Here is a 12735-nt window from a genome sequence, read left to right as displayed (position 1 = left end):
ATCTATTTTTTTTTAATAAAGGAGTAATTGTAACGCCCCACGTCACTATGACTGTTTCCTGGAATGACGATCGGTCCTGCAAACCAACACGAGTCTTTCCAGCGTGCTTTGTCCTCACTCGCACGCTTCCTGGGAAAACTTCCCAGGAGGTCACCCGGGTCAAGCACGTTTAACTTTGGAGTTCTCAAGTGTTGGCATAGATAATACTCATCAATCCATTTAAGCCATCTTCAACTGTGTATTCTCATACCTACACAGTGTTAGAATCATCACACTTTACCTTCCTCAGACGATGTGGGATTGCACAACTTTTACCCGGTCTTTCTCCTTGTGGATCACGGGATTCTGACTGTCACAGTAATAACCACTATAAACTTAGAAGTTTTGCAAAAATCGAGTGACAGTTTTGTAAAAGACCTAATAACATAACATGTTCTTATAAAATTCTAATATCTATAGCTTTTCAAAAATCAAAACATTAATTAATTTTATTATATTTTTTTAACTTTTTATTAATTGAAATAGTAATAATATTTTTATTTTATTTTTATGTTTTCAAATAATTTTTATTTTTTAATAAAAATGTTAAGAAGGCAAAAATATTAAGAAAATCAACTAAATGATTAGACACTTAATAGTTGGCTTTCTAAATAATTATTTACAAAATTAAAAATATTATCATAATCAATTAAAAAAACTTTAGAAAAATATTTTTTTTACTTAATGATTTTCAATTAATTTAAATTATTAAAACATTTTATTTTTAAATATTGATCTTATTTTTTTTCTCTTAAGATTAATATTAATATTTAATTTTATATATATTATATTTATGATCTAACTAAAATAAATATTTTCGGTCGTATGAAAATAAACTTGTTCAAAATTTCTCAAGCGATGCTTTTTATATTTATTTGGGTAGTGTAATTTAGTTTTAAGGGGTGAGAATTATAGTATTGAAACAAATGAGGAGAGAATGGAAGAGTTTGATTGTTTGTGAGTTGTGACTACTAAGTGTGTTGACTATAGTTTTGTTTTGCTAATTGATAGCTTTATTAGAATAGTGTTTGTTATACCCAGATTTCGAGCCGTAGCAAATATGACCTCGAAAGCTGAGTTCGCATTAAATGGTCTCGTGAGGGTTAAGGGTATGCTCTACGATTGTAAATCGGAGCCTGCAAAGTATGGTACAGATCTCGAATATGGTGACCTCGAAATGATCTCGATCTCGAAGGATAGCTCTGTGAGCCCCTCATCTTCAGAAGCAACTTCGGAGCAGGGATCTCGAGCTCGATATGCCATCTCGAAAGAAATGTCAGCTCGGGAAGTGTCAGCGGCTCGCACAATGACGTGAAGCCTTGGAGATACGCAATGACTACCTTGAATATCTACAAGAGTTGTAGATATGGGATATGATCCTCATTTATTAATGTAAATCCCCAAGAATCGTGGGATATTATTTGGTCAGTTATGCGTTTCCTGGTCTTCAGGGACGTTTCCTTTTATATCTGATTATAGGCATTTAAAGCCATTTATTTTATTCACAAAAGAGTAACTACCCAAAATATGTGGGATAGTATTCTGCATCCTTCTCTATAAATAGAGAAGGCATGCACCATTGTAAAGGACGGATTTTCTGATTCTTGAGAGAAAACTCTGGAGAATTCATGCTAAAGGATTGTTCAGAGATAATCTTGAGATTAATAACAGAGACTCGTGGACTAGGCAGATTTAACTGCTGAACCACGTAAAAACCGTGTGTCTGATTCGTTTGTTTGTTTTAACCATTGTCTTTAATTGTTTGCGTGTTCTCTTCTTTTATCTGTTGGCGAAAAACGGTGTCAACAGTTTGGTGCTTTCATTGAGAGCCTCAAGCATCCATCCCTGAGAGATTCATGGCTACAAACAATCAGAACACTCCTGAAGAAAATTACCCAAGGCGTCCTGGAAAACAGCCAATGGAGAACCCGGACGCTGATGAAAGGAGTGGGTCCTCTGATTCCCGGGGACCACCTCCACAACCAAGGGATGAGGACATGTACTATAACCCTGAGCGTTATGTCCCTATTGTAGAATTGGAGAATCGGCAGCTGAAACAACTGCTGGCAGATGCCAACAAACGTAACGAGGAGTTGACTAGGATAGCCGCGGAGGCGCAGGTGGCTCAGCCCCCACCTCCGCGCGAAGACCGAGCCCCTCCTCCAAGGGACGTGCACGTTCCTCCCCGGAAGCCCCGTGGACGTCCACGAAAAAATGCTAACACAAGGAGGCCAGCTCAGCCTCCAGCACCAACAGAGCCATCTGCTCCTTCTAGGCCTCAGAGGAGTACCCGAGCTCGGGTCCCGCCTAATCCACCCGTGGAAGTGCCTGCAGGAACTGAGAACAACCAAGCTCCTGTCGAGGCTCGGACTCAGGTTCCTGGTAGCGCACCAAACGCAACCGGCCCATCTCGGGCAAATTCTGGACCTTCCAGGCCGAGGCAAGGACGGCAACCACCGTCACCTATACGGTTTCCTCCGTCTCCCGTAAGATATCCTTCACCTCCCCGCAGGAACGCTCAACCTGGTCGAGATCAAGTTCCCCGAGAACAAAACTCAAATGCAGATGCCTTAGCTCGGCTCGCCACTTCCACTGAAAATGAGGAGCTGAATGTTGTACCCATAGAACATCTGTCAGCACCCAGCATTACTGAGTCAGACAAGGAAGATGTGTGCATGATCGAGACAGAACCGACCTGGATGAGCCCGATCGTTGAATACCTCGAAAATGGAATTCTTCCCAAAGATCGAAGTCAGGCTCGGAAACTAATGTATCCACTTCCTCGTTACACCATCCTGGATGGAAGGCTATACAGAAGAGGGTATTCCATGCCATTGCTCAGATGCGTGACTCCCCCCGAGGCAAAGAAGATTATTAGAGAAGTTCATGAAGGGTTTTGCGGAGATCATACCGGGGGGCACAGCCTATCCAAGAAAATTATACGCCAAGGATATTTCTGGCCAACCATTAAGACGGATTCTTTCGAGTTCGTGAAAAAATGCGACAAGTGCCAGAGATTCGCCAGGATACCCCGAGCTCCACCTTCCGAACTAACCATGTTGACGTCCCCATGGCCTTTTGCGGTATGGGGCATCGACCTCATAGGCTCACTCCCAACTGGCAAAGGAGGAGTAAAGTATGCTGTGGTCGCGGTTGATTACTTCACAAAATGGACAGAGGCTGAACCACTAGCGACCATAACTTCAAAGAAGATCCTAGATTTCGTGGTAAAGAACATCGTATGCCGATATGGAGTGCCAAGAAAGATTGTGTCTGACAACGGAACCCAGTTTGACTGCGACTTATTTACCAACTTTTGTAACAAGAATGGTATAATCAAGAGCTTTTCGTCAGTGGCTCACCCTCAGGCGAACGGTCAGGTCGAAGCCGTTAATAAAACTCTCAAGAGTTCCTTGAAGAAAAAGTTGGAAGAAGCGAAGGGACGATGGCCTGAGGAATTACCCCAAGTCCTTTGGGGATATAGAACTACAGCTCGGACATCAACTGGGCATACCCCGTTTTCTCTAGCATACGGCTGCGAGGCAATGTTGCCCATTGAGGTCGAAATTCCGACAATTCGAACTCAGATTTACGACCAAAGTTCCAATCATACTCAGCTCGAAGAAACCCTAGACTTGATCGAAGAAAAAAGGGAGGAGGCTCAGCTGAGAAATGCTGCTTACCAGCAACGAACAACAAGATATTTCAATAAAAGGGTTCGAAGTCGAAAGTTCGGAGTAGGAGACCTGATTTTGAGACGAGTATTCTTAGCAACCCGAGATCCAGCAGCAGGAGTACTCGGGCCAAACTGGGAAGGACCATACCAGATAGAATCAGTCATCCGCCCTGGCGTATACAAACTTGCGAGATTAGATGGGAACCTCATACCACGAGCATGGAATGGCGAACACCTTAGACCATATTATCAATAGTGTAGGAAGTGTCGCCCGTAACCATGATTTTCTGTACTTAGTTTGTTTTTGAATTTCAAATAAAGGGTCTACTTTGTTTCACATGTAACTTATTTTTATTTTTGCAATCTCTCTTAATTTAATAACCTATGGTCACACTCATAGGATATTAAGGGGGCAACATTGGTATACATACCTCTAGCTTTAAAAAAAAAAAAAAAAAAAAAAAAAGTATTTGGATACAACCAAATACGCGAGCTTAGATAGTTCAGACTTAACCGAGTTATCAAAAACAAAAAAGTATTTGGATATAACCAAATACGCGAGTTTAGATAGTTCGGACTTAACCGAGCGAGCTTAGATAGTTCGGACTTAACCGAATTATAAAAAACATTAAGTATTTGGAAATAACCAAGTACGCGGGCTTAGATAGTTCGGACATTACCGAGCTACCAAAAACCAAAAACGTTTGGAATTAACCAGATGTGCAAGCATAACAGGTTTGGAACAAACCAGCCAAATTATCGATCAATGATGAATGGGAGCCTAAACCCGTCACAAAATATGTCGAGATCGAGGCTGGAACATCTTAAAATAGTTTCGAACTCATAACCTCGGAGCTAAGATACTAAGGATGAGGAAAAGTGACTAAAAAGATTAACCAAATCATTCATATTACATGCCATATAAGTACTTTTCAGTTCATGGTTACAGTAATGTCCGACCTTGATAAATAACGAGGTTGGAAACGGATAAATCGAATAAACTATGCATGAATGCATCGAATTTCGAGCCTAAATCCAAACTATGTTTGTATGCATAAATAAACATAACCGGTCCATCAATTATAAAAATATGCAAAATATTTCGAACCAAGAAATGTAAGTATATAAAAGAATAATAAAGGGAATTGTATCAGCCCCGTGGGCACAATTTGAAATAATTACAGAAATAATGGGACGCAGCCCCGAAAACTGATCTCCCCGAGGGCAGATTCAAAGAAGAGGAGTCTCCTTGGCCTTCTCAGCATCAGTGGCACCGGACCCCTCAGGACGAATAGCATGACTATCCTCCTGAGCTCCCTCCGAAACGGTACTCGGAGTAGCTTTATCCTTCTCGAGCTGGTCAGCCTCTTCCTTCTCGAGCCGGGCATTCCATCGTTCGAGGAAGGACGCCTCGAGGGGACCCAAAAAACTGGTGTCCAGTTCTTCGTTATAGGCCCACATCCGGTACATGGCTGAATCGACCGCCGTTTCCTTCTTTTCTTTGAACTCAGCAGTAAGGCGGGTTTTGATATCCTCCACGAGGTCGAGGGTGACGGCCTTGTCTTCCTCGAGCTTCTTATTGGTCTCCCGAAGCTGGATGTTGTCTTTCTTCTGCTCCTCGAGTTCGTTTTTCAGCTTTCCGAGCTCCTTGGCCATTTCCTCACGCTCCTTAACCACTGCCTCGAGCTTAGTATTCACTGCCTTCAGGTCGTCATTCGCTTTAAGGTGGAGGTCCCTCTCCTCTTGGGCGAGGGTCCTGCTCGAATGGACCTCGTTGTTCAGCTCGTAATTAAGCTGGGCAGTGAAAGCAAGAGCCTGAAAAAAAGAAGAAACCATCATTAGCCTCGAGACAGCATGAATGTAAGCAAAGGGAATATATAGGATACTTACCGCGACAGTGTGCTCGATACTCTTCTCGTACAGGACAGTGCGGTCCCGAGTGCCAGTTAGACACTGCCACTGAGGAGCCTCAAAATTGCCGTAGCTCTGGCCAATCCGGGACATTACATCCGAGATCAGCGTAGACCCGTGAGGACCGGCAGCATTATCCACCACATATGAATCCATATGGGTGGAAATAGTTAGCTTCTGGGCTCGGGAAGCAGAAGGTCTTTTGACGAGCTGGGTAGAAGGCATTTGACCCGCCACAGGAGGTTGGGATTCAACCACGGCAGCGATATCAGTCTGCGAGGCCGGCGCCACCACAGGGACGACGGCCTGCGAGGGTGGTATCGTCGTGGGGACGTTAGTCTGGCCAGTCGACGCAGCAGCAGAGCTCGAAGCCGGCGGGGGAGGAGGAGGCGTTTTCCTAGATCTCTTGGAGCTTTTCCCAGGCTGACTGGTTGTCAGTCCCCTTGCCCTGGGGCGCTTGCTCCTCTTGGCACCCGCATTGTCGATGAGGGCGTCGAGGTCGGAGTCCATGTTGCCTGCACAAGTCATCACAGTGAGTCAGTGAAAGAAATACAAGTTACTCCAACACTATATAGAGTGGTGAAAGAAAAAACCTAACTGGAACTTTCCCCCGAGATCGAGCTTGGGGACCATGAAATTCCCCCGTCTTCAGAAGAGGCGGGGGGAGGGCCTTCCCTATAAGTTGGTGATAACCTCGAAAGGTCCCTATAGTCATTGGTCCCATACTGCACAGCTATCCCATTCCACATCTCGTCTGTGGTATACATAGTGTCGTATTTCCCGAGCCCACTATCAAACCTATGGACACAGTCATCTACCCAACTCCATATGTAGAAGTGATATCTATCCTGTGGGCACGAGACTAGTCTATTGGGCCTGTGTTTTAATAAAGTGGGAGACCACATTCGCGAAGTAGGAAGGGTTTTACCTCCATCGGAGTCCGAACCCGAGGCTTCATCATTTGCCTCGTTCCCTGACCGCGGACTTCTCGAGCGAATTGGGAGAGGTGCTTTCCTTTCCCTCCTCGGAGGAAGGATGCCTGTGGGCAGAGGCACTTCCTCCCAGCGTTCGTATTTTTTACTGGACCAGTCAGAGGTTGACTGGCCCTGTCCCAACAAGCCACAAGCTCGAAGCTTGTCCTCATGTAACAGAAATGAAAGAGACCTCCTGCCATAAGGGAGTCGGAGCAGGCTCCCTCTGTGCTCCTTCATTGTCTCGTCGGGGGTGGGACGCTGAAAGTTAGCTGAAAGGCGAGATACACTTCAACTAAACATGGATACAAGGACTAAAGATTCGAGCTCAAAAATAGAAAGTAACGAGAATACTTACGAATTCGCCTAAACGAACGATGTCGAGACGGGAACAGACCGTCTGTCCAGAAAAAAGCCCTTTTGAAGTCAGGGGGATGGTTCGGAAGGTCTTCAAAGATTTTTGTCTCTTTGGGATAGCTCGAAAGATAGTAAAAACCATCTCCTCCCCGAGCTCGGGAGGGATTACTCTTCAAACAAAAGAGGCATAAAATCTCTTGGGGTGAAGGTCCTATCCACCCCAGCTCGTGGAATAAGGACCTCAGGGCAGACAGCACCCTGTATGAGTTGGTGTTGAGTTGGAATGGAGCCAACCCAACGAAATCGGTGAAATCTCTGAAAAAGGACTTCAGGGGCAGCAAAGCTCCTGCCTTTAGGTGTTCCTGGCTCCAGGCCGCGTACTTCACACTGGAATCACGGCCCCCAGGAGCGAAGCAGCTCCGTTCATGTCTTGTCGGAGCTCGGCAGTTCAGTGTGTCCAACGAGCTAAGGCCATGAAGGGCCAGGATGTCAGTTATCTGGTCGGAGGTGGTAACCGAGCTCTAGTAGAACTCGGCTTCAAACATCTCCCTCCTAGGCTGCGAAGACGAAGGCTCCGCCATTAAGGAAAACTGAAGTTCCCCCGGATGGTATGCTACCGTGACTTTTAACGCGGGGTCGAGGGGAACTGGCCTAGGTCCGGGGTTCGGCTCCGGATAGATGGCTTCCCGAAGGACCCTTCTCTTCTTTTCGATGACCTCGTCAATCTGGCGGCGATAGTGGGCTCGGATGTCTTCTTGCTCGCGTGCGATCTCGTACTCTTTAATCCGACGCTGGTTCCGAACAAAGACCGATTCCGGGCTCGGAGATTTGGGCTCGTAAGGGATTGCTCGTAATGACCCCCACCGTCTTTCCAGATTCTGTGACATCTAACGAGAAAGAAAAAATGGTGAGGGCCATGCATGCAAGGATCACAAACTCGATAAGATAAGCTCGGATAACTAAGGGCAAGAAACTAAATATTAAGACCCTCACTAAAGAGTCAGAGCGCGTGTTCCACAGGGAAGAAAAAGAACGTGGATGATTTTTTGAAAATCCCGAAGTTCAAGGGAAAGAAAGGTGGCGGTTAGCCAGGAAAGGGCTTTTTCGGGTTTCGTGTAATTGTCAAGAATAAGGGTTTTTACCCGAAAACTTGGTGTACAAGAAACATAGCCTAAAATCTTCAAAACCCAGAAAGTTGAAACCACATTCAAACGATTGAATCTGAATATAAACCAGAGACGAACTACCAGAGTGAAAATCCAGAAAGCCTAAAAACCTATCGGTTCAAACCCTCCTATCGCATCATGCTAATAACGTAAACTAACATACACAGCAAGCACAATATAAAAGGAACAACAAAAATGGCGTACTTACACAGTAATGGGGAGTGCAGCGAAATCGTCGAGTGGAGAAGAGGTTGCAGGAAAGAACTCACTGAGTCGTACAAACCAGGATTCTTTTGTTTCTTCGGCCTGGAAAACATGCAATGAGCATGAACTGTGGTAAGAGGTTTAGGGAGTGTTTCTTTTTTCTGGTCTGTGATGAGAAAATGTGAAGAAGACGAAGAGGGAGTCTTGCATAAATAGGTGGGAAAACTGAATTAATCAGGAACGTTGATTGAAATCCTCAACAGATCGAATGGAGGGGAGTCGATGATAAGATAGCGACGAAAAGCTGTCAGACGAACGATCGTGGGCATGTTCCCAAGGTACTCAAGTACCTAAAGTGAGCAATACCCATCTGGCACGTGTCCGTTTTTAAGAGTGTGACGGTATGGTTCCCGAAAAGAGTAGTTCAAAAGTTTCCTTCTCTTAGGATTCGAACAAATACTTTTGAGGGGGCAAAATGTTATACCCAGATTTCGAGCCGTAGCAAATATGACCTCGAAAGCTGAGTTCGCATTAAATGGTCTCGTGAGGGTTAAGGGTATGCTCTACGATTGTAAATCGGAGCCTGCAAAGTATGGTACAGATCTCGAATATGGTGACCTCGAAATGATCTCGATCTCGAAGGATAGCTCTGTGAGCCCCTCATCTTCAGAAGCAACTTCGGAGCAGGGATCTCGAGCTCGATATGCCATCTCGAAAGAAATGTCAGCTCGGGAAGTGTCAGCGGCTCGCACAATGACGTGAAGCCTTGGAGATACGCAATGACTACCTTGAATATCTACAAGAGTTGTAGATATGGGATATGATCCTCATTTATTAATGTAAATCCCCAAGAATCGTGGGATATTATTTGGTCAGTTATGCGTTTCCTGGTCTTCAGGGACGTTTCCTTTTATATCTAATTATAGGCATTTAAAGCCATTTATTTTATTCACAAAAGAGTAACTACCCAAAATATGTGGGATAGTATTCTGCATCCTTCTCTATAAATAGAGAAGGCATGCACCATTGTAAAGGACGGATTTTCTGATTCTTGAGAGAAAACTCTGGAGAATTCATGCTAAAGGATTGTTCAGAGATAATCTTGAGATTAATAACAGAGACTCGTGGACTAGGCAGATTTAACTGCTGAACCACGTAAAAACCGTGTGTCTGATTCGTTTGTTTGTTTTAACCATTGTCTTTAATTGTTTGCGTGTTCTCTTCTTTTATCTGTTGGCGAAAAACGGCGTCAACAGTGTTACTATTTGATATCTTAAGGTGTCCAACACCACATGAGTTGGCTAGTAATACTCTATAATACTTATTAAAATCAAATATGTGAGATCTGATATTGGATTGCACCAATAACGATATGTCATTTCCTTGTAGTATTAGGCGCACCAAAGCATCCCTTAACAATTCTTTTATTAGAAACATGTCTTCTTTATTCACTACAACCAATGTCTATTAAGTTTACTTTTTTGTGAGGATGAGAATCCAAGGTGAGGAAGTTGGGATGGGTAATTGGTTTGAATCAATTAGTTTTTTTTCGACCAATTGTTTTCATTGTTGTCTTTGAAACTTTAATTTTGATAATGACCCTCAAAGGTTTATTCTTTATAGATTATCAATTATTGTATTTTATGGTATTTCAGTTTTGAATTATTAGTTGGATATGGTGCAACATTTAAATTAATGATAATTATGGGATAAAGATGTGGAAAGCAATAATTTGTCATCTAGAACTAACTATTCTACAATTCTTATTGGGACAACTATATATTTTTTTAAAAGGAACTGGAATTTGTTTCTTGTTCATCTTTGTTTACTTTCTAGTTTGTGCTGAATTATTTTCTAATAAGGTGATTGGGTCTGATCAGCTAGATTTCACTTTTAAGAATTCATGAGTTACAAGTCTGATTTGTTATGTTTGAAACTTCCTGTAAGAAATTTATTCTGCACAATAAAATACAAAACATATAGAAGTAAGTTTATTAGACATAATTTTTTTTTGGGCATATGACATAATTTCTAAATATTTATTGATAAAATTTTGCATGTATATTAAAATAATTTCCTTAAGATTACCTTTATAATTTTTACTCCCTAAAATAAATTGTTTATTTAATAGTTCAGGCACCTATAATTAATGCCAATAAGAATATGTTAAGTTGGTTCTCCAAATTAGATCATGTCAACAATCCAAGTATAACAATACAAATATTTTTTTGTTTAATCAAAAACTTTTTCATACTGAAATTTAATTAACTAAGTAAATTTTTCTTTCGGGACGTAGACTTGTTTACAAGTTGAACCAGTATAAATGTTATTTTTCATTTTTATAATTTTGCCCTTACAGTTTTGTTTAATTGCCATCTACGTTTGATCTTGCCATATATGTTTGATTCTGTATTTTTGTATTTTAAAACTATGTCATGCATATACGAAATATTTTACTATGGCATATATATACAAAATATGTGAAAATATTTCTCTTAACTAACAATATGGGATTAATCTATTTGAACTTATAAACTATATTGGAAACCTGAAAAAAAAAAAAACCCAAAAATAATTCATAATCTTCTACATGATCAGTACCTCGTATCTAACATGCATATCCACTTTCACTCCATTTTCTCTCCCCCAAGTTTTCTTTCCAACTCCATTTTCTAATCTACCAAACATGAATAATTAAATGATCTTTATGCATATATTTATTAGTCTTTAAATTTCTCTATATTAGAAGTTTACATTGATAGTCTTTCGTGTTTTAATCTATACTAATTATATGGGAATAGGATTATATTCCAACCACTCTCTATCATCAGAATCTCATTCCTTCAAAGCGATTGATATATAGTGGATTTCGGGCATTGTTTGATTAGAAAAATAAATAGAAATGTGGCATGGGATATGGCCCTTTCCATTCTCAAATCTTATTACTCATAAAAACCACAAACATATATAACCATATAATCAAGACTCAAAAGGTAAATCCATCTCAAAGAACGAACGAGCAACATTGGGCAAAACCCCATTCCATAAAAGCTTCAGCTAAACAATAACCGAGAAAATTAGCTTTTCTAACGCTCAAAACAAAAATCCACCAATCCAGAATTACACCCAATTAAAGAAAAAATGTCACACATGATGCCATCAACATCACTACAATGCCTGTCATTGTTCTTAATTATGTGAAAAATTCCACAAGTGGTAATTAAATTAGACAAAGTATAGCATTAATAACGCAAATTTTCAAGATAACATTGGGAGAAAAGAAGAATTCAGTCCAATTAATTATCCACATGCATGCCGTATATCTTGGACTGGTCTCACTTAATACTACGAGGCAAACACCACTTTAATTGATAACAGTTTCACAAAGTAAATATTGGAAATGATCATCCATGGTGTAGAGTATTTATAGTAAAATAATTGGTATAACTATAACTAATATAATTGGGAAAAAGAGTGTAGTTATTTCACATTTTAGGGTGTCTAATACTATATGAGTATATGAGGTGATATTTCATGATTGGTTAGTAATACTCCGTAATATTTATTAAATTTAAATAAGTGGGACTCGATATTAAATTGTATCAATAGCAGTATGACACATCCTTATAGTATTAGGTACTAGTGGTGTCCCTTACCAATTCTATTGAGAAAAATAGGGAGATAGATAGAAAGAAAGAAAACAAAAAGTTGTTTGGTAAGAGAGAAAGTAAGTTGAAATAAAAGAAAAAAAACATGTGCCCCACTAATTTTTTCAATTGGAAATGAGATAAAAGAATCGTATTAAACTTGTAAACCTTTCTCAAAGCTTGTAAACCATGTGAGATTATTATTATTGATATATTTATGGGAATATACTATATTAATAATATGCAATTTTCTTTTCTTTTTCACTTAAAATTGAAGCCATTTTGGCTTAAAATGTAACTTCTCTCTTTCTAAGTAAGAATCCCACAAGAACTAGCTGCAAGTCTAATCAGAACTCATTATTATTACCTAAAAAATTAATATATATCACCTCCTAAATATTATTCTTTATTATTTTAATTATTAATATTTGAGGTAAAGAAGCAAAGTTTTAGAGTGTTTTAAAAATGTATCATACAGATAAATAAGAACAAAAATAATCATGTAAAAGTTTTTAAAAATATTCTTATGATAAAATGGTATAGAAATAAAAATTTCTAATTAGTATTTTATTATGAGAATTTTGATTTAATTTAATTTTCTGATGATCATTATGATGTTCATATATATAATTAACTGGGGCAACACTAGTATAATAGGACAAAAACAACCCTATCTGATTCTTCTCGAGAAAGATTTTGGTTCATATCTTTAGAGATGCTCAGACAAGACATTGTGACAAAGAAATAATTAATCAAGTTAAATT

At 40.3% G+C, this 12735-nt stretch overlaps 1 protein-coding gene across 1 annotated transcript; it reads right to left on the bottom strand.

The window, feature by feature from the left end:
* Positions 1-375: 375 nt before the first annotated feature.
* On the bottom strand, positions 376-7099 carry LOC133780173 (uncharacterized). The gene is made up of 3 exons (XM_062220045.1): positions 6225-7099; positions 5771-6141; positions 376-417 (listed from the first exon to the last, which is right to left on the bottom strand). The coding sequence occupies exons 1-3, from the start codon at positions 6835-6837 to the stop codon at positions 376-378; spliced, it is 1026 nt and encodes a 341-aa protein (XP_062076029.1). The 5' UTR covers positions 6838-7099.
* Between the last annotated feature and the right edge of the window lie 5636 nt (positions 7100-12735).

Source organism: Humulus lupulus, chromosome 5 (assembly GCF_963169125.1).
Source record: "Humulus lupulus chromosome 5, drHumLupu1.1, whole genome shotgun sequence".
Taxonomy (NCBI): Eukaryota; Viridiplantae; Streptophyta; class Magnoliopsida; order Rosales; family Cannabaceae; genus Humulus; species Humulus lupulus.
The sequence above is the reverse complement of the archived record's forward strand: the minus strand, read 5'-3'. Positions and strand labels throughout refer to the sequence as shown.

Excerpts from the sequence above, each read along its gene's own strand:
- LOC133780173 (XM_062220045.1), bottom strand. The coding sequence starts at position 6,837 with ATGAAGGAGCACAGAGGGAGCCTGCTCCGACTCCCTTATGGCAGGAGG. Across the intron at positions 6,142-6,224 it reads GATCTCGGGGGAAAGTTCCA|GCAACATGGACTCCGACCTC; the intron begins GTTAGGTTTTTT and ends TGACTTGTGCAG. Across the intron at positions 418-5,770 it reads CCACCCATATGGATTCATAT|GTCTTTTACAAAACTGTCAC; the intron begins GTGGTGGATAAT and ends TTATGTTATTAG.